At 35.8% G+C, this 23,414-nt stretch overlaps 2 protein-coding genes across 2 annotated transcripts; both read left to right on the top strand.

The window, feature by feature from the left end:
- Positions 1–4,380: 4,380 nt before the first annotated feature.
- LOC124505938 (olfactory receptor 51F1-like) lies at positions 4,381–5,398 on the top strand. The gene is given in 2 exon segments (XM_047071985.1): positions 4,381–5,312; positions 5,314–5,398. Coding segments are annotated over 2 exon segments (1,017 nt in total).
- An 11,381-nt stretch (positions 5,399–16,779) lies between these two features.
- LOC124505937 (olfactory receptor 51F1-like) lies at positions 16,780–21,052 on the top strand. Its single transcript, XM_047071984.1, has 3 exons — positions 16,780–17,697; positions 18,972–18,988; positions 20,977–21,052. Exons 1-3 carry the CDS (start codon positions 16,780–16,782, stop codon positions 21,050–21,052), a joined length of 1,011 nt encoding a protein of 336 aa, XP_046927940.1.
- The last annotated feature ends 2,362 nt before the right edge of the window (positions 21,053–23,414 follow it).

The following is a 23,414-nucleotide window of genomic DNA, read 5'->3' as shown; positions in this document are numbered from 1 at the left end:
GAATCAGTGAGCAGTACACTCACATGCATACCTTGCTGAATGCATGTTACTGTCTTTATAACAAGTTTATTTACAACTCAGAAAGCCATTATTTGCTTCCTATGATGTATCCAGATGTGTTCTGGGTGTTTTGTGTAATGCATAAACCATAAAAAGCACAATCATTTTCCTCAATAACCTCAAAACTTCCATAGTCATGACATATCACTCAGGGAATAAGTAAATGTCACTTGGTATGTTAGTGTTTTCATGCTCATTAGCAACCCCAAGATAGTAGAGCAGTGGAAAAACAACTGAAACAGATTGCTTTAGACCTTCAATAGAAATTACCTATTGCTACATAACAATTACCACAAATGTTGTGTCTTCAAAAAGCTCAAAACATTTATCTCATAACTTCAGTAAATCAGGACTCTGGGTACAGCTTAGCTGAGTCTGCAAGACTGTAATCAAGGTATAATCAGGGCCATGATCTCACTTGATGCTCAAATGGGGAAGGATATGCATTCAAGATCACATGGGTGTTGGCAGGATTCCATTAGTTCCCTGTGGCCTATTAGATTGAGGGATTCAGTTTCTTGCTGGCTGTTGCTAAAGGAAGCCACATTTGGTTCCTAGCTGGTTGGTGGCTACAGATGGCCCTCAGTTCTTTGCCATGTGCCAAAGCACCATGCTGTCATTTCATCAGAGCCACATTTTAGGTAACATAACCATGAAAGTAATATCCTATCACCTCTGCTATTACTCCATTGGTTAGAAGCAAGTCACAGATCCTACCCATATTCAAGGGCAAAAGATTACACTAGAGTTCAAGGAGGCAGGGATAATCAGGGTTGATTTTATTATTTTATAGTCTGGCCACCACAGAAAGATTTGGATGGAAACTGTAGTTATATTGTAACCTCTATGAAGGCAACAATGGTAAAACTTTGAATTTTTTCTCACTGACTCATAAAATTTTGTGCTATGATTTGCTCATATTTCATTTTTTGTGTTTGAAGTATCAGTCCAGACACTTGAGGGGTTCCACATAGAGTTATAGCACTTGAATTGAACCCCTTAGACTTCCTGGCATTAAGAGTTCTTAAACAAGGAAGCATAGAAATAATAGCCAAATGGAAATTAAAGAAAAATAGCTAAATATAGAAGAGATTACTGATTTTATTGATGTCTAGGTAAACGTAAGACTGTTCTTGCCTGTGTGGGACTTCTCTATAAAGGAGAAACATACTGTTCATATCTGGGTCTTCTTTTTTCCCAGGAATCTAGAATTGCTGGGCCTACAGGTACCTGGATGGCTCAGTCGGTTAAGCATCTGACTTTGGCTCAGTTCATGATCTCACAGTTCGTGAGTTCAAGCCTCGCATCAGGCTCTGTATTGACAGCTCAGAGCCTGGAGCCTGCTTCAGATTCTGTGTCTCCTCTCTCTGCCCCTCCCCTGCTCTCTCTCTCTCTCAAAAATAAATAAACATGAAAAAAAAATTTAATGAATTAGAATTGCTAGGACTAAAAAGTAACCTGCTTCCATGATGCAACTGTCCGTATTGACAACAATGGTCACACTCCCCGAGGAGTCTTAGGCCCCTGAACTTAATACCACAGGAAAACAGCAAGTATGAGAGCAAGAACACATGCACATGAGAACTCATTCACCCACAGTGACTCAACTACTAGCTTAAGAAGTCCCAATTTATATGTGAAGAGCTGACCCATTTCTTGGGGAAAAGCTAGTGAGTGTCTGGGCAGAGAAGGTTTGGGAGTGGATATATCATCCTCCCGATGTGTCCATGCAAAAATGTAAGGATAGGGGCCTGGAAACTGGGGGCATATGTTCTCTCCTAATTGTCACTATAATTGTTATTCCAATGAACACTGGTTTGCTGTACTGTCTTCCCAGCATACTGATAATCCTTAATCCATAACATGCATCCCTCTATTCCACAGGGCCTAGAACACTGTCTAAACTCTCCATTTATATGGATAATTACATGTTTTGCATTTAATCCCTGTGGATTACTAGTCACTTGAGTTAGTGGCTAAAATCCTTCTGAGATTATACAGCATTGTCCTGTATTTACAGATGGAGACAGAAGATTTCAGTTTTCCTCTGAATATAGCCTCAGGGAGATGCACATTTCACCAATGGCCCCACAGCTCAAACTCACTTTGGTATAAAGTCCATGGCTCCAGAACTGTATCTCGTTCTCTCTCTGAGAGTGAAGACAAAGAAGGCTCCTCTTTCCATGTTGAGCTGGTAAGAAGGTAGAAAAAGATGTCCATTGTGTTGAATTTACACTTTGTTGCCTATTCACAAATATTCATATGAACTTTCAGAAAAGTCAGGTAACACTAGGATTCATCTTGTCTTAAGGGATCCACATACCACACAGATATCTGATTCCTACTAGCTGATAGATAAAAATTACAATTTTTCACAGACTGAATGGAAACCTTGAGAACTAGAGTTCAAAAAGGAACCACAGAAAGTACCTAAAAGGAATTGTAACATATATGCTTATTATGGGGTATTTACTCTCAGATAATAAACTCTACCTAGTATTGTTAAAAGCTTGATTGAAAAGTATTAACATTACAATAACTACCATTGGTATTATTTGATTTAAGTCTTCCTAGAATTGATTTTAACAATTCAACAATTAAATGTATTGCTTTCAAAATTATGTTAAACATTTTAATTGAACAAGATTTTATAATATTTATAACATTTCTGTGTGTATTGATTCAACTGTCTCCTCTATTCCCTGTAACATCTATTTAAATCCTCTATCATGTCCTCAAACCAGCCTCCATCACTCCACACACTTTGAACAGCAGCAAATTTCCCCCTAATAATTCATAAGGAAAAAAAGTAGGCACTGGTTAGAAACAAAAGGAAATTCTGACATACTTTATGACACAGATGACTCTTCAGGTTATTACACTAAGTGAAATAAACCAGTCACTGAAGGACAAATACTGTGTGATTCCACTTATATGAGATATTAAGAGTAGTGAGAACTCTACATAGATAATTGGGGAAAGAGGACTGAGTGTTTAATGGGTATACAGTTCAGTTTTACAAGAAGAAAAGAGTTATGGAGATGGATGGTGATAATGCTTGTACAATATTATGAATGTATTTAATACCACTGAAATGTACACTTAAAATGCTAACAATGGTAAATTTTATATTAGATTTATTTGACCACAATTTTAAAAAAAGGAAAAAAAAATCCCAAACAGGCACTGCCTCATAATTCCCTCACATGACCCTCCATCAATCTACTCTTTTGCCACTTATTCTAGAGGGTCAATGGAAATGGTGATCCTTATCTTTCTGAGGGTTAATTACTGTTATGCTCTGTATTCAATCACCTACTACTTTCTTACTGAGTTTTCTATACCAATTAATCCCTATTGTTCTATGTTTTCAATCTCTCACTATCTTCTATATCTGTAGCCTCAGTTTATAAATATATATATTTCTCTAAGTTTGTCTAATCTTGTAGAAATCTTCCATCCACCTCTGGTCTTTTTTAGTGATGACCTATTTCTCCACTTGCCTTCACTGATGACTTCCCGAAATAATTTACCTGTGCCTCTACTACTCATTTTTCCATTCATTCAAGACACTGTAGCAGCTTCTCAGCTGTCATCCCTAGACTCAACTGTTTTTTCTAGGGTCACTATGCTCCTTGGGTGCATTTGAAATTTTTAATCCTTAGAAGATTTGACCACTTAAGCACTTTGACATTGTTGTTCATGTAACACCCAGTCATATCATCATCTCTCTTGGTTTTAATGGTTCCTGTAAAGCGTCTAGCCTTGCTTTAGTGTATATAGTCCTTTCCAGTAACTTCTATGGAGTTGGTCTTCATTGGTTTTCTTTTGTAAGTCTACCCTCTGAGGTTGTTCACCCACACTGTTGGATTGAAATGGCACTTATATAATGATAACTTCCAACTGGATATTATCAGCAAAAATCTGGAGACTTTTGCCTGGAAATTGATACCCATGTGGGCACTGGAGAGCCACGGATATCTTTAGGTGGGTTTCTCTTAGTCATTTAATATACAACCTATTCAAAATGGAATGCATTGAATTATATTACCTATTATATAGTAATTATCCATCCATAGAATCTTATGAACTAAAATTCTGTCAGTATAGCAAATAATTATCATCATAAATTAGACATATTTTCCTTGAATTTAAGAGTATATATACTTAAAATAGAGTTTGATTTAGAGTTTTCTCAATGATAGAGTATTTATCTATGACCTATATAGCTCTCCTTAAGCAGAAGAAAATTTATCTAGAAATTTTTGTGTGACAATGTAATTTATTATTCCTATAGGATGTGAGCATTGTGAGGACAGCATGCTACGAATCCAGGAAAACATGCAGATCTTAAGTAACTTGACATCTAAGTTTCCAACCTTCTTATTGACTGGAATTCCTGGCCTAGAGTCTGTCCATGAATGGATTTCTATCCCCTTCTGCTGTCTCTATGCCATTGCCCTCTCTGGGAATAGCATGATCCTGTTTGTCATCATTACCCAGCAGAGTCTCCATGAACCCATGTACTATTTCCTCTCTATGCTTTCAGCTGCTGACTTGGGGTTGGCCATTTCTACAATGTCAACAACATTAGGTATCCTCTGGTTTGATGCAACAGAAGTCAATCTAGATACCTGCATTATCCAGATGTTTTTTCTTCATGGATTTACATTCATAGAATCTGGGGTGCTGGTGGCTATGGCTTTTGACCGCTATGTGGCCATTTGTGATCCTCTGAGGTATACTACTATTCTCACTAATTCCAGAATAATTCAGATGAGCTTGTTAATGATTATACGTAGTGTAGTATTAATAGTACCACTACTTTTGCTCCTTAAGCCTCTCTATTTCTGTAGAGAAAATGTCCTTTCCCACTCCTACTGCTACCACCCAGATGTGATTAAATTAGCATGTTCAGATACTCAGGCCAACAGCATCTGTGGATTAATTGATCTCATCCTGACCACAGGAGTAGATACACCATGCATTATCCTGTCATATATCTTGATCATTCGCTGTGTGCTCAGTATTGCCTCCCCTGAAGAACGCCATAAGGTCTTCAGCACTTGTGTGTCCCACATTGGAGCAGTCGCTATTTTCTACATCCCCATGATGAGCCTATCCTTGGTGCATCGCTATGGTCCATCAGCCCCCAAAGTGGTCCATTCGATGATGGCTAATATATACCTGCTTTTTCCTCCAGTGCTCAACCCCATCATCTATAGTGTAAAAACAAAACAGATTCGCAAAGCTATACTCAGTCTTCTCCTTGCAAAACAAACAGAGCTGTTTGTTTGAGAAAAACCTGAAAAAAGTGACTTTCACTGTAGAAAAGTAGTCCTGGTAAGTTACTGTCTATCAGATTTTTTTTTGTCATTTTATTCCTTAATCAACAAATATTTAGAGAGTGGCTTTGTGTTTTCAGTCATAAATATGTCACATCCCAAGAATTTTATAGTCCAAAAGGGAAACATGAAAATCATTGATAATGAAATAAGAAAATACTCAGAGTAATTAACATTTAGTGACTACTTTATAGTATGTGTTCTACTAACAGCTTTTAAGACATATTCCATTTACTCTTCAAAGAGCTCAGTGAACTATACAGTATTAATTACATTTTAGAGATGAAGAAAGTGAGGCCTAAAGACATTTAGGCCATCAAAGGCCAGACATCTGACATGGCTGAGGGTTGAGATTTGAATCCAGGCTTTCTGCGTCTTAGATGCCATGCTCTTCACTAGTGTATTAACACTCTGCCAAAAGCATCTAGGAAAAATATTATAAGATCAAAAGTAAGAACTGAAAAAGTAAGAATCTTCATGTTTATATATCATGCCTTAAAAGAAAGTTGTGTTGTCTTTCTTAGACTATAGTTTGTTTTCTTCATTCATAGTTAATAGTTCAAAAGATTAGAATAGATATGTCATGCCATGTAAGCCAGAGATCAATATTTAGTATTGGACAGCCAATAGCACAGCTTCAAGGATTAGGGGCATTTGCTAATTCATTACAGGAAATGGGAACTTTGGAGAACTAGAAATAGTTTGAGGCAGAGCTTCTTAACCTTTTAAAGCATAACAGTCCCTTTGGAGTCTAATGAAATGGATGAAGACTTCTCCACAGAAAAATCACATATAAACACATTCAGATTTTCCATAAAATTTCAGAGGCTTCACAAATGCCACAAAGGACCTACTATGGATATCTTAACCAACCAAAGAATCGAGATAAATAATTTATGATGTTCAGCCTATAAACAGCTATACATGGCCGACCTAAAATATTTTGTTCCTAAAAAAGAACTTATGGTAACCATATCAATTTAAGAGACAGGCAGAAGCTTAAAAGTCAGTTGTATAAAATGGTACAAAAATGAAGAGGAAAGTGGAGTCACATCAATTTTATTGCAGTTGTAAAAGTAATCAATAGGAGGGATGTTTCATGTAGCCCACAAACACTGGGATACAGCTGTATTGTTAAGCTGTATTATTTAGACTTGTATTTAGAACTAGTCACTTTCTCTGAACTGTTACGGCCTGTATGGAGTCACGGAAAACATCAGATAACTTTTCCTCTGGAGAATACAAGCCTGAAAAAAAAAAAAAAAAAAGGCCAGCACACATGGAGCCAGCGCACATCAGCTTACAGGCAGCCATGCTGTGCATCTCATCTCAACTCTGTGTTCCACCATGTCCTGGCAGCTTGAAAAAACCATTTATACCTGGGAACTGAAAAACACTACAAATGAGGACTTCTTAGTTTTCAGAGATTCAATTTGCCAGCACACAAGCAACGGGGATCCTACTTCATGTTTGGCTTTGTGAGAAGCAATAGAAATCAAAAGCTCAATAGAACATATTCTCTGCACTCAAGAAGCTTAAAGTCTAGTGTGTGAAGCAGTGACATAAACAAATATAAAGTAATGTACTAACTTGATAAGGCAAAATTATACCTCTTGTTTGTGTTGCCATCTAAGTTGAAAATGTTTCCAAAGGTAAATAGAGGAGACATATATTTTGGAAGAAACTAGAAGAACGTGAGAAGTACTGCATCACCATTTTACTCCTCATGGAAGAATACTCTTCTGAGTTTTAAATTCATAGGTCCCATCTGGACACAGCATTGAAGAATATACAAAACTTTACCTCTTTTTTTGTTCTGTTTTCTCTACCCATTGGATTCTATTAAGTGACTTTAGATTGTAGGATTTGTATTAGTTGCTTAAAGAACATCTTTTGCTTGAACAATACTATTCTATAAAGGAATTGATTTGTAGATTTAGTTTAGAAATTTGGGTGTGCTTCCTGAATGTATGGGGGACTTTTGCTCTGGTAATTCTATATGTCTGTTAGCTGACTGGAGCTTCAGAAAGATAGAACACCTGGGAATATTAGAGTTGAGGGACTTATATGTTGAGATGCTCAAAGGGCCACAGTATTGCCAAGTTTGCTGTGATTGAGCCTATCTCTGGAGGATATCTAGAGTTAAGAAAGTGAACAAGATAATGGCAAGAGGGAAATGCTTTTGATATATTTAGGGAACTTTATAAGGTGCAAGCAAATATTTGCATAATTTTATTTAGGTTGAGTTATATTGTTGATCTACAAAATGTCTGGCATACTACATATGCATGTTACTTAGTATAATTCATTAAAGGAAATAAACTAGTACTTGGATTAGTATATTGAGTAGGATTGAGGTAAATTCACTAAATTAACATTCTAATAAAGTTTGTAGCTCAAGGGGAAACCACTGAAAAAAGATTATCATGGGGAGTCTTAAGGATCTGAATAGTTCATCCTATAGGTCACAAGAGAAAATAAAAGAGAATGGCAAGAAAAAAAAACAGCTCTGTCCATGTGAAAGCATGATTTTTTTCATTATGTTTTCCATACACTGTATATGTCCTGATTCTTTCATTCATGCACATCTGTTGTGTCCCTTGCCTTTTTTTCTCTCTTTAATTTATCCATCCAGTAAACTGTCATCTGATCAATTATGGAAAAAATGGAATCAAAATGTTTCCTTCAGAAGGATGGATAAAGTCTCTTAGCCTTGTAGTAAAACATGCTTGCTTATCTACTTCATTAGCCAGGTTTTCATTTTTTTAAAAGTTTATTTATTTATTTTGAGAGAGAGAGAGAGAGAGAGAGAGAGAGAGAATGAGTGGGGGAGGTGCAGAGAGAGAGGGAGAGAGAGAATCCCAAGCAGGATCCATGCTGTCAGTGTGGAGCCTGATGTGGGGCTCAATCTCATGACCCACAAGATCATGACCTGAGCTGAAACCAAGAGTTGGACACTTAACTGACTGAGCCACCCAGACACCCCAATTAGCCAGGTTTTCTAACTAGACTTGTATTCTTACCATTCCTCAAATGCAACAGGTTAACTTCAAGTTGAATTCTGCTACTTCCCACCCCAAAATACCATATTCCTTCCTCTTTTTCTTTTAATCTATGTTGATTTCCTGATTCTACTTCTTTTATGAACAATTCTTTAAGCAATAGAATAGTGGCTGAGAAAAGTGAGCACACCAGGATGGATAGATTATATAAGGTCAGAAGATCTGCCCTAGGGTGTGTTCCATGAGAGGCCTAGAGGACACACCATTCACTAAGTTCATTAGGAATGAGCTGTGAAAATGAAACCAGCATCACTAAGAAGTTGAGAAGTAGCTCTTTTCTGCTGACCAGGGACAACAGGAGATAAGGTCACTGAGACAGGGTCATTAATATCCATGTATATGATGAGGTCTGGACATAACAGAGGCCATATAATCACCAAAAACCAGAGGGCTGCAATTATCATAAAAACCAACAAGATCCAAAGAACACACAATAGAGTTCAAAGTGAAAGCAGTTGTGGGGATGGTTAATAGAGCATGACATCCCTGGAGCAAAATAGACAAACAGCCAACAAGGGGCTAGGGAACATTAGAAGAAGAAGTCAAGAATGGACAAGAAGGAAGCTGGAAGAACTGTCACACTTTAATGTAAGCTTCACCTTGAGTTAAACAGAAAAATAAGGAAAAAAAGTTTTGGTGGAAAGAATCATCCCAGACTGCCATGCAGTTCTAAACAGAGTTAGTCAAGGCCATTAGGTATCCTCAAGTCAAAGTCATCTGTCAGAGGAATCCTGTGCCTTCTAGGAATGGGCCTGTCTTAGTTTCCCTGCCATATTCAATCATCAGCTGAAAACAGCTCATGGAAATACGACCTCCATGGAATGTGAAGATGGATTAAAAGCTCAGAACTAGGACTACTGAGATAATCAGAGACGTGAAGGGCACACTTAATAATAAGCACATCTATCAAATTAAGAAAGTATGCAGGGCAATACAAGGAGGAGCCAAACAACCAAACCCAAGACAAAGAAGCCAGAGAAGCTATGGGCTGCTCAGGAGAAGTTCAAAAGCCTGCCATTTCTCAGTCTTCACAGGCTTCCCTTGAAGTTACAAATACTCAGGAAATGAAGTATCAGGGTGAAGGACATATGAAAATTTTACTATTGTTTTTGCAGCTTTTCTATAACACAGAAATTATTCTGAAATACAATGTTAAAAATGCTTATGAGAAAAACATCTGATTGACCCTTCTTAGGTCAGGTGTCTAAGTCTCTAGTAGTGATCAATCAGGTTCACATCTACAGGACCAGCAGATTGGGCCCACTTCTATGTTTGGGTCTATCAGAAAAGGGGAAATATTTCACCAAAAAATTGCTCAACACCACTCATATACCTGTTTTTTATCCAATAGATTACATTAAGAACATTTGATTAAAGACAAATGTCTTTAAGGCAGTGGTCAGAATCCTAAGAATTAAATGATTGATTAAACAGAAGAAAATTTCAATTTGAAAATTTCCCATTAGCAAAACTCCTCAAGGCAAAAGTACCAGGGATTACAAAATCACTGATTAGATGAATAGCAAGAGAGTTATGTAAATTTATAAAGTATAAACACATATATTAGCATGTCATATCTTTCCTGCAGGCCAGCAGAGACAGATTCAGATATTCTGAAGCAATGATTAAAAAATAATCAAGATTAAAAATCTGTGTTAGACATAGAAACAATAAAATGTCTCTCCTGTCTACATTTAGATTCTCCATAAAATTTTCATATTTATTATATTAAAGAATTACTTATTCTGACAATTACTGTTTTATGAATTCAATATAATACTAGATGCTTTGTTACTAATAACAAATAATGCTATATACCATTAAACCTTAAAAAAACGTAATTTCTAGCCTGGGACAATTTATAAGAATTGAAGAAAATATGCAAAACCAACCACAAAATGTCTGTAACAACTTAACTCTATGTTTCTTTTTTGTTGTTGTTTTTGTTTTTTTGTTTTATTGTTTTATTTATTTTTAATTCATTATCATTTTTTAAATTACATCCAAGTTAGTTAACATATAGTATAATAATGATTTCAGGAATAGAATTTAGTGATTCATCCCTTACATATAACACCCAGTGGTCTTTTTTTTTTAATGTTTATTTATTTATTTTGAGCATGAGAATGTGTGCTCCTGTGCAAGCATATGCAAATGGGGGAGCAAAGGGAGAGAATCCCAAGCAGGCTCAGCACAGAGACCAACATGGGGCTGGATCCCAGGAACTGTGAGATTATGACCTGAGCCAAAATCAAGTCAGATGCTTAATCAACTGAGCCACCTAGGTGCTCCATTAACTGTATGTTTTATGATTAAAAGTTTTACTTTGAAAATACTTGACTAAGCTCTTCTCCAGGGGCATCTAATGCTTCCTTTAAATTTTTTGAGAAACCTCCATACTGTTTCCTTTTTCATATATATATATATATATATATATATATATATATACACATATATATGTATATATATATATATAATGTTTATTTATTTGAGAGAGAGAAAGAGAGCAAGAGTGTGAGCAGAGGAGAAGCAGAGAGAGAGAGAGAGAGAGAGAGAGAGAGAATCCCAAGCAGGCTCCATGCTGTCATCACAGACCCAACAAGGGGCTTGATCCCATGACCCTGGGATCATGACCTGAACTGAAATCAAGAGTCGGACACTCAACCTACTGAGCTATCCAGGCACCCCAAGAAACCTCCATACTGTTTTCTATAAGACTGTACCAATTTAAATTCCCATCAATGCTGTGTTCCCTTCTCTCCATATATTCACCAGTATTTGTTTTTTGTTGCTGTTCTTTTTTTTCAATGATAGGCATCCTAAGAAATGTGAGGTGATATCTCATTGTGGTTTTGATTTCCATTTCTTTGATGATTATTAATGTTGAGCATCTTTTCACATACCTGTTGGTCTGTATATCATAATATTGTATTGTATACTGAAAACTTGCTAAGAGGATAGGTATTATGATAAGTGTTTTACCACACACACACATAAAATAATATGAAAGGGGGTGGGAGGAATACATTTATGGCCTTTCACAGCTGTATATGTATTCCCAAATTCATCAAATTGTATACAGTAAATATATACAGCTCTTTATATACCCATAAAACTTAATTAAAAAAAGATTCCCATGCAAGTTCTACTGAATAAACTTGCCATATGTATTCCCTCTGTAAAACATACTGACTAATGCTAGCGGCCAGTTGAACACTCATAGATCACTCTCTAGTTAGCAAATCCTAATTGCCCCCAGTAAGTACACTGTAGGCTACTTGCTTTTCCTTCAGTCATCATAATTATTATAATGGAAATTGTATACAGCTTATTAAATATATGGTTTACAAAGGAAGATAATATAAAATTGCAATTTGCAGAACTACATTGAAAGACCCTAACTCTACATCAAACAATGATGAATAAATTACATATATGTCTCAAGTTAAAATAAAATGATCAGTGTAGGTTAAAATTACTTTTATGACTCCTACATTTAACCAACTTTATTAGCTAATTAGCCTAATCATCAACCAAGTAGACTTTAATAAAATGGCTTCTATTTTGCTTATTTATATGGTTCTCTTTTCTAGACTTGAAATAGATCTGCAAGAGTGAGCGATAAATTAATTTGACAAACATTACTGACCACTGATTTTGTGTTAAGTACTGTTTACCAGTATATGTTAGGTAAATTAAAAATGTTTGTTTTAGCCTGAGTGACTAAGACAAAATAAGATAATGTACCTAAAATTACTTGGAAAAATTAATCACTATACAAATGTTAATTAACATAATCCCTGAAGAAGAACCAATCTATTTTTTTCTAGGAGTTGCTTCCATTTGAATGGCTATGCTGACAAATCTTTCTTCTTCTATTGAAAGTGTAACCTGCATGGAATCCCTTAACATTGTAATTCTATTTTACTGTTTGCTTCTGAATTGTAGGAATCCATTTGCTCATTTCGACAAATATTTCATTTATATGTACTATGTACTTGGCACAATGCTATTACCTGGAAATACTTTCAAAATATTTGTTATTCCACTTAGTTGTACAAAAAAATCTGTGTAATTCATTATTTACAAGAAACAAATAGAATAAAAATCAAGAAGAAATATTGGATCCTTATCTTAAATGCTGTATTCATGTTCAATATCATTTTTAATTAAAACAGATAAACACAGAGTTATTGTGTCAATATGTTTATTTTTCTTTTGTCCTTTTTCTCTTGTCAGAGCATCCGCATTTCCTGGTGCTAGCTAAATAACTTGGGGCAGAGAGGTGAAGCACAGTAGACTAGCACAGAAATCCCCCAAGGGTGTATTTATCCCAGTTGGGTAAATGGCTACACCATCAAAGTCCTTTGTAAAAATTTTCCATACGGAGAGGTAAATAGGTGACCTTCATATACCCCACTCTAAATAAGGATAAAAGAAGCTCTCCTCCCTATCTAAAGGCCAAGTCAAGCAGCTGGTCTCAGATCAGCACCACTACTTAGTTGTCTCTATAATAAAATGTATCTGATGACTTTAAGCTCCATCATGAGTAATTTAGCTTAAACCCAAGGAAGAGTTTCTTGGAAGGGAAGTTAAAGACAATTCATTTAATCTCTGGTATTGTATCCTCTGTAATTCTTCACATCTTGAAAGGTAAGACTCTCTCCACCTACCACAGGTCTCTGGTCTCCAAACCCTTGGAGCCACCGATTATACTTGCTCTCCATTCTTTAGTTCACTTCCATGAACCTGATACCTATTCAGAAATTCCAAATTCCATAAAGACATTTTGTTTTCAACTATTTAGCTAATCATAGCAAAGCTGTGCTTCTTCTATGTATATATTTCCTGACACATATAATAACCAAAATCACTGGCACATCCTTACCATTGTTTTACTTCTGTTTCTAATTGGTTTATGCCTACTGTAGCACATTTATTCCATTCAGTCTTCAGCAATCTGATTTGTTTCTTTTTCATTTTGTCTGAACACCAGAAGCAGTATGGCACAGTGAAATGAGCATACCTAGAGAGCCAGACAGACCTGGATTCACACACTGGTCCTGTTATGTCTGTCTAGGGGAACCTTCACTCCAAAACCAAAATCTTCTCACAAAAAATCTAGGAATGTTAGTCACAGCCTATTCATGGTGCTATTCAATTAAAGCAATGACAGGTAGAGCTATGTGGGGCAAACAATCTGGCTCAATATTAATTTCTCTTCTCACTAAGAATATTAGGACTATTCTCTCATTAATCTTCCAACCTTTCACCTAGTACATGTTTCAGCCCAGGCCCCGGACATGAAGACCAGCGTGCCTCTCAGGTCAGCATGTTCATAGCATGCAGGCACTTCTTCCTGTCCATGTAGGTGGTTAACTTTGTAACATTCCACAGACACCGCTTCTAAATTCAGTAAGATACAATGAAGGACTCTTTTAAATAGTTTTTTGTGAATGAATACATAAATTAATTTAATTAATTGAATCTACAACACTTTCAATCATAGGAACAGCATTTTGTCTTTCCAGGGAGATTATGTTGCTATTCATTGTTTTGGCAGACCATCGTGTGATGGTAACTGATTTTCCTCTGCAGCAGGATATAACTCCAGACCTTTCTTTATATGCAATGACTACTAATCTAGAAGATCAGACTTCAATTCTTCTTCCTAAAAGAATAGAGGAATTTTACCCTTTCTTTGATTACTCAAGTGCTATCCTATATTTTGACTTAACTGATCTCATATTCCTTAGTTAGGAGTTAATCACCCTCAAAATATCTCAGATGTAGGATATCAGTTTTAGCATTAGTACTTCTTTGGTCTGTTCCTTTCATCCTTTATCTTCCTTGAAAATGTAATAGAAAACTGGGAGAGACTGTTTCAGACAGTACTAGCTAAAATTATTTTATAATTAAAGTCTATTGTAATTCTTAGAAACAAAATTGTGAGAGCAATATGCTGTATGAATTACAAACAGTTGCAGTACCGACAGAAATTGATGATCAACAGATGGGAGGTGGAAATACATTCAGATTTCTGGATCAGGCAGCCTGGCACATCAAGCTACCACGAGCTATTATCAAACTGAGGAAAATAGAACATACAAGTTGTAGGGGTTCTGGGGACTAATTCAGATGCAGTCATCTTGTGCTCAAGTGGACTTTGAGATACTGAAGCAGAAAAATTACAGAGTAAGATACATGGATCTAATATTTAGGAAATTAGCCTATGATAAAGATAAGTATGCAATTAGGAAAGTAAATGAATAAAAACATTGTTCATAGATTGCCTATGGAATTCAAAGTATGTAGAAGTAGGTAACATGTTTATTAAAAGAGTCAAACTAATTTTTATCTATATCCATAAGTAAATTATATAGTCACTTAAATGATAAAATTGCATTGGGGCGCCTGGGTGGCTCAGTTGATTAAACATCTGACTTCGGCTCAGGTCAGGATCTCATGGTATATGGGTTTTGTGCTGACAGCTCCAAGCCTGGAGCCTGCTTCAGATTCTGTGTCTCTCTCTCTCTGCCCCTCCCCGACTCACGCTCAGTCCCTCTCTCTCTCTCCCTCTCTCTCTCTCTCTCTCTCTCTCAAAAATAAATAAACATTAAAAAAATGTTAATGATAAAATTGTATAAAAATGGGCATTCTTAACGGAAATTATCATGGATGGATTCTAAAGGAATAATAGATATCCTAAAGAGATTTAAAATATATTTTGAGCAATAAATTCATTTTTATAATATATACACCATGGGTTAATTTAACTTATAGTATCCAGTGGATTAATTTAAATTAAAGCATCCAACAATATGCTTAAGAAATTACAATCTGCTAAAATCAAGTCTCATTAGTTTATTTACAATCATATAATACTTAAGCAATCCTGAAATAATTGTTTCAACTCTGAACCATAAAGATGATAAATAATTAGGAGATTTGCAGACATAGATATCTCTAACACATTTGCCTTATATCATTATTATTGGTACCATTATTATTATCGTTGGAAAATGTAGTGCAGTTGTTAATAGCACAATTTCTAAAATCTTATTTTCTATGATTCCCAACATTTGTTCTTTCAGATTTTGTGACCTTCAGCTATTTGTCCAAACTTCTAAATTTCACTTTATGCATCTGTAATAAATAAAAAATACTTCTCTCTTAGGCTTTTCAAAGGCTCAAATGAAGTAATATATATAAAATACTTAGAACATCATCTGGAACATGGTCTTATCAGTCATATAATCTATATCCAAATAACCCTATAAGAAATCAAAGGCCAGGTGAAACAGCAGGGTATAAATGCTACAAAAGAAGATTATCAATTTCCTTATTGATTTTTACCACAATAGAGGCAGGTTCCATAATGGTAAACAAGGCAGTATTTTAGTTTACAAAGTAAAAAGAGTATCACACTTCAGATCCACGGGACCTGAAGCATCTTCCCTCTAGTTCCCTCTAATAAACATATGTCATGAGATAGGATGAACTGGCCTTATCTAAAGTAGATTTCTGGGTTGTCCCTGATGTTCTCTGCTAAGTCAAAATAAATTTTCACTTGGAATCTGAATTTAATAATTCTAAAATTCCAAGGCAAAAAGGAACCAATTATTTTCTTAGGCCAGGATCTACTCATGGTTAGAGTATTTCAGAAAGGGCAAATAAAACAGAAATTAGCAAAAAACATATTGAATATCTCCTATTAGCAAAGAATTCTACTAAGCAAAGATTAGCTAAAAATAACCTCTTATTTTCATGAGACCATATTAATAAGTATAAGCTTATAATCCAGTTGAAGGATAAAATATGTAACAAAAAAAATATTGATCAGAGTCCAGGGTAGTAAGTGATACACACCAAACACCAATTTCATAGCTAGGTATGAAATTAAATTGAACTTAGTTAAATATCTCATTCCACTGACAAATCCCACAGATATAATATTGAGTGAAAGAAGCCAGAGGCAAGTAGTATATACTGTATGATTCTATTTATATAAAGATCAAGAAGAGAGAAAATTAATTATGATAAGAGAAGTCAGAATAATGGTTACAATAGGATAAGAGATTGATTAGGATGAGGCATTAGGAAGACTTCTGGGTTGCTGTTAATAGTCTATCAGTTGATCTTGAAAGGATTTATATGAGTCCATATAGATGCCAAACTTTATTGAGCTGTACTCTAAAGTTTTGTGCACTTTACTAAGTTTCTGTGTATTAAACTTTAACAAAAAGTAATTTTTAAATTCTAAATTTAGAAAATCAAGATATTCCAAGATAATTCAGCTCCTGCAGACCATAATGCCAATTTTCCATAATTCTACTTTCCCTACTTTCCTCTTGACTGGGGTGCCTGGACTTGAATGGGCCCATGCCTGGATTTCCATCCCCTTCTGCTGCCTCTATTTAACTGCTCTTTCTGGGAATACCCTGATCCTCTTCGTAGTCCTCACTGAGCCAAGCCTCCATGAGCCCATGTACTATTTCCTCTCCATGTTGTCCACCACTGACATTGGCTTATGCATCTCTACACTGGTAACAGTACTAGGAATATTCTGGCTCAATGCCAGGGAGATCAGCTTTAATGCCTGCTTATCACAGATGTTCTTCATTCACCTCTTCACTTTCATGGAATCTTCAGTGCTCCTGGCTATGGCTTTTGATCGTTTTGTGGCCATTTCCAACCCCTTGAGATACGCTACCATTCTAACTCATGAAAGGATTGCACAGATTGGTTTGGCAGTCGTTACCAGGGGAACTGTCATTCTGATACCACTAGTCCTTCTTCTCAAGCGTCTATCGTTCTGCCGCAGTCATGTGCTCCATCATTCCTACTGTTTCCACCCTGATGTAATGAAGCTCTCATGTTCAGACACAAAGATCAACAGTGCATTTGGACTCACTGCAATTATCTCTACTGCTGGAGTGGACTCTATTTTTATCCTGATTTCCTATGTCCTGATAATTCGCTCAGTTCTCAACATTGCATCCCCAGAGGAGAGGAAAAAGGCCTTCAGCACCTGCATTTCTCATATCACGGCTGTGGCCATATTCTACATCCCTTTAATCAGCCTGTCTTTTGTTCACAGATTTGGAAAACATTCTCCACCATATGTGCCCACACTGATTGCTAATATTTACTTGCTCATTCCCCCTGTAATGAATCCCATCATTTATAGTGTGAAAACAAAGCAGATTCAAAAATCTGTGCTCAAACTGGTATGTTCCAAGGGAACTCATATTTAACAATTACTGGCCCATAAAGACCCATTTCAAAGTCAGTGAAAATTGATCATAAATTGGAGTTATAACTCATGAAATTTTAGAGATGGGTGGAACTAGATGCCATCCAATTCAAATATCTCCACAATGCTGTTATTTCTACCTAAGGCAATCTTATCTTTTCTACCACCAAAATACTGATTCAGATTCTCACTACCTCTCAGTTACCCTATTCCTATAGATAACTGACTTCCTATATCTGATGTTTCCACCTAAAACCACACATCATTCACTTTGAATTAATTTTCTAAATATACAGCACAAGTAAAATTTAATAACAAAACAATAAGTATCTCTTTCATGTTCACTTCTCATACACCAACTAAATGAAGCAACTGCTCCTAACTCTGATATAGTCCTCCAAAATTTGGATTCAACTTTCCTTGAAAATTTAATCTATCTCTCTCTCTCTTTTCACATACTCACAGTCTAAGAAAAGCAGTCGGCTGTTTCTTCATGTACATGCAACTTTCCTAAAGCTGTTCACTGTTGACTTGAGCTTCACTGTTGACTCTACTTCAATCTTGACACCCACCCTCCACTTTGAAATTCTACTTGTATGTCAAGGCTCATCTTTAAATAGCTTCATCATTAAATTTTTCATGATTGCCCAATGGTACTTGATCTTGCCTTCCTATATTTCACCTTTTATAGTACTTTGCCAGTATCTTTTTTGCCTTTATGTACTTTTGGCATAGAAATGGAAATAATAGAAATATAAATATATATTAATATTAATATAAAATGGCTGCCACAAGTCTATAAATTCCCTAAATAAAAAAAGCCTTGAAGCTTCTATAATACCTAGCAGAATACCTTTCACATAGCAGATACTCAGTGATAGTTGTTGAATTGAACTGAACATATTGGACTATCAAATAGTCCATCTGAACAATTCAAATTGCATAGGCAAAGGGCAATTTTGGAACCCGAGATCACAGTCTCTGGAATTTATCCCAGTTTGCATAAGGCCCAACTTGACTAAGAATAATTTTAGCCACTTTTTTTCTCCATGAATGGCTTCCCAGAACCAACTACTATACATAACTAAAAAAAAAATTTTTCCCAGGTGCCAAAGACAAAAACTAGTAAACCGTCCTTAATTCCTCACTTACCATTTGCTCTTGCATCCAATGAATCTGTATTTCTTCTATTCTAACATGAAAACATCTCTTCATCTCCACTTTTAGACTTTGTTCAGGACACTAAAGTTCTTTTTAAAAAATATGTATTTATTTATTTTTGAGAGAGAGAGTAGCGGAGAGGGTCCGAGAGAGAGAGGGAGAAAAAGCATCCCAAGCAGACTCCATGCTGTCAGCACACAGCCCAACGCAGGGCTCAATCCCACAAACCATGAGATCATGACCTGAACTGAAATCAAGAGTTGGACATTTAACTGACTGAGCCACCCAGGCACCCATAGAACACTAAAATTCTTAAATTAAATCACATTTTCCTTTTGGGTTTCAGGTGTCCAATCTTATCCCTTTCTCCTCCCTCTGTTTTCCATAAGAAAATCAGAAGAAGAAAAAAACTTTTTAAAAGACTTTTAAATTATATTTTAGTTATACAAGAAATAATAAATATGCTCTTATTAATAAAAGATTTTACAGAAAAGGTGAAAGTCCTCCTTGATATGTTTCCTCAAGTTCAGTCTTTCTGTCTTCTCTATAGGAAACCACTGTATAAATTTGATTTTTTTTCCTTCCTTTTTCTATGCATTAATGTCCACAGATATGGAGAAAATAAAATTTTCAATTTTTTTTATGTTTTTTAATTTATTTTTGAGAGAGACAGAGAGCTAGAAGAGGAAGGGCAGAAAGAGAGGGAGACACAGAATCCGAAGCAGGCTCCAGGCTCCGTGCTATCAGCACAGAGCCCCATGCAGGGCTTAAACTCATGAACCATGAGATCATGACCTAAGCCTAAGTCTGATGCTTAACCGACCACAAGGTACAACTATATATCTCTCTGTTGTTTATTATCTTCAATATAACATTTATTTGTTTTGATCCCTGTAGGAGGTGGTGGGGGGAGAAAATAATCTTTAAATCTTCTCAATGTGGAATAACTGGGGCTACAATACCAGAGTATATCAAATGATTTCAGTGGTCTCCTTCCTAAAGCAGGTGTGAAAACTATGTTCATACACTTTCCATGTTTCTTCAATATTTATATTTTCTTGGCATATATTTCAATATTAATCATAGCAAGTCAAAAAAGAAAACAACCTCAGCAATTGCAGTACATTAAACCACAAGGGAGAGCAAGTAGATTTAGGCATGCAGAGTGTCTCTGAAGCAAAAACAATTAGACAGAAAGATCCCTTAGGAATAAATAGATTTTTCTGAGGGGTAAACAACTCTCCTGAGAATGGGTTTCTCACAGATACCCTTCCTTCAGAGGTGAATGAGACCTCAGAGCCTTGTCTCTTCCTCATTGCCTTCACTTGATGTAAGTACAGATGCATCAGAGAGACTGTGGATATGTATTAATGTTAGATGATTTATGTGGGCTCATTCTGCAATAAGAAATTTGGCTTCATTAAAGGAAGTATTTCTAAAATGAAATTATAAGAACAACCATGTAAACATAAGATGCTGGGAATTGCTTTTGATTTAAGAATCTACTACTGGAAAGGTCCTATTCTCATAGAGTTTTCAGCAAAGCTTAGAAATAAAAATTAGAAATTCTTCACAATTTACTGAATCTCAATTCTTTTTTTTTCAAGTTTATTTATTTATTTTGAGAGAGAGAAAGTTTCAAGCAGACTCTGCGCTGTAAGCACCAAAACCAACCTGAGCCAAAACCAAGAGTTGGATGCTGAACTGACTGAGCCACCCAGGTACCCCTTGAAACTCAATTCTGAAAAAATTCATAAACAGCAAAATTTTGAAAATACAAAAATCCAGAGCATGTGGTCAGTTTAAAATCTGGCTGGGATTCCTTAGATAAGATAAAATATCTAAAATGTATTGTTCATAGTGCTAGACATAGGGGTCTGAATAGCCCCCAAACTGAATGAGTCATCAATGTAGAATTCTGCCATAAAAAGTAAGTACAATATAATTTCTTTAAGCAAAAACACAGAATATGGCATATCTAGAGTCATATGCCCAAATCCAATGTTGAATTTCAAAGAAGTAAATACTTTGTCCAAAAATAATAGAGATTCGTTATTAGTAAGGCTTGAAATTTTAGTTCTTTTTCTTATAGTAGGGATGATGCTGGTCCATTCAGAATAACAGACTGTAATATTCTTAAAGAGATTAAGACATTCAAGCCAGATTGAAAATGAAGAGATGCATTTGAAGTCAATTAACTTAGGTTAAATAGGTCAGCAGTGGCTATGAAAATGAGCAGCACTAATAGAAGTATCCATAGCTCAAATCCATGATTCCAGGAGGCATCATTATCCAACATGCATGATTCATTTTACCAGTGGTCTTAATAATTTAGCATGTAAGAAAATAATAGCTTTCCATTTCCCCTCGCTGTTGATAAGGAAATAAGTTTTAAATAAAGCAACAAAAATCAGGAAGTGAAAAAACAAATTTATCAAATATCAAGTGTTTGATGCCCTAATACATATGCATTTATAGTAGTGTTTAGAACCAAGGAACAATGACAGTGTACGTCTATGGAAAGAGGAAAAACCCCATGAATATTTGAAATTTTAGTGATTTACATGCATATGTAACAAAAGTTTATTTTTTAATGTTATTCTATAAATTTAACCACATCAAGAAGAATTGATATGTAACATAGTAGAATTGTAACCAATTTTAAATTTATATACATGGAATTCAAATCCTAGCTTTTCCACTGTGTGAAATATTATAATTTGTTTATCTCTCTAATTTTTACATTCCTGGGATGAAAACTTAGGATATTATAAGCAAATTGATTTTTAAATTAATTAAGATAATCTACATAAAGCACAAAATTCATGTAAAGCCTGACACATTTTGGGATTTTATAAATGATAGATCTTAACTACTTTCAAAGTAACTATGTTACCTCCAATTTACCAATGAGAAAATAGCATCAAACATTCTAAATTAAGGATTCAGAGAAAGGGGAACCCTCTTAAAAGGTTGGTGGGGATGCAAACTGGTGCAGCCACTCTGGAAAACAGTATGGAGGTGCCTCAAAAAGTTAAAAATAGAACTACCAACAATCCAGCAATTGCACTACTAGATATTTACCCAAGGGATACAAAAATACTGATTCGAAGGGATATATGCACCCTGATGTTTATAGCACATTATCAACAAAAGCCAAATTATGGAAAGAGTCCAAAGGTCCATCGACTGATGAATGGCTAAAGATGTGGAATGTATATACAATGGAATATTACACAGCCATAAAAAAGAATGAAATCTTGACATTTGCAATAAAATGAATGGAGCTAGAAGGTATTATGCTAAGTGAAATAAGTCAGTCAAAGAAAGACAAATACCATATGATTTCACTCATATGTGGAATTTAAAAAACAAAACAAACAGACATAGGGAACAAAATAAAGGAAAACCAAGAAACAGACTCTTAACTGTAGATAACAAAATAATGATTACCAGAGGGGTAGAGGGTCGGGGGATGAGTTAAATAGGTGATGGGGATTAAGGAGTGCCTTTGTTGTGAGAAGCACTGTGTGATGTGTGGAAGTGTTGAATCACTATATTGTACACCTGAAACTAATAGTACACTGTATGTTTACTAACTGGAATTTAAACAAAAACTTGAGGGGTGCCTGAGTGGCTCAGTCAGTTAAGCATCCCATTAGGCTCAGGTTCATGATCTCGCACTCTGTGAGTTCAAGCCTCACATCGGGCTCTGTGCTGACAGCTCAGAGACTGGAGCCTTCTTCAGATTCTGTCTCTGTCTCATGCTCTGCCTCTCTCATGCTCTGCCCTGCTCATGCTTGCTCTCTCGCGCTCTCTCTCAAAAATAAATAAACATTAAAAAAATTTTTAATGAAAACTTGAAAAAAATATTCTAAGTCCTATGATTCCAGAATTTTTCTTCCATTATCATTTCCCTCCTCTTTCATACTCCAGAGAAACAGAACAAATAGGAGATGGTAGGTAGGTAGGTAGGGATTTATTATGAAGAATTGGTTCACACAATTATGGAGGCTAAGAAATCCCACAGTCTGCCATTTGTAAGCTGGAGATCCTGGAAAGCCAATGGTGTAGTACCAATCCAAGTCTGAAGGCTCCTGAAAACTAGAAGCACCGATGGTGTAAATCCCAGCCCAAGGGCAGAAGACCCATGTCCCAGCTCGGCAGTCAGGCAGAGAGAAAGAACTCCTTCCTCTGCTTTTTCATTCTATTCAGGCCTTCAACTAACTGAATGAGGCCCACCCACAGTGGGAAGGGTAATCTGCTATACTCAATCTACTGACTGACTCAAACATTAATCCCTTCACAGACATACCCAGAAATAACGTTTAATCAGATATATGGGGTGGCCCAGTCAAGTTGACACATAAAATCAACCATCACACACCACACACACACCTGAATCCATTTCTTGATACCTCTACTTAGAATTCAGATCTCGATCTAGACATCATTATTTACTGGAAACAATTCCTTATTCCTCACAATGAGCTTGTTGTCTTTATGTGCTCTCATAGCATTCTAGATTTA

Source organism: Lynx rufus, unplaced genomic scaffold (genome assembly GCF_022079265.1).
Source record: "Lynx rufus isolate CCGP_SWC_20201006 ecotype Redwood Valley unplaced genomic scaffold, mLynRuf1.p SCAF_9, whole genome shotgun sequence".
In the NCBI taxonomy this organism is placed as follows: domain Eukaryota; kingdom Metazoa; phylum Chordata; class Mammalia; order Carnivora; family Felidae; genus Lynx; species Lynx rufus.
Note: the sequence above shows the minus strand (reverse complement) of the source record. Positions and strands in the feature narration are given on the sequence as shown.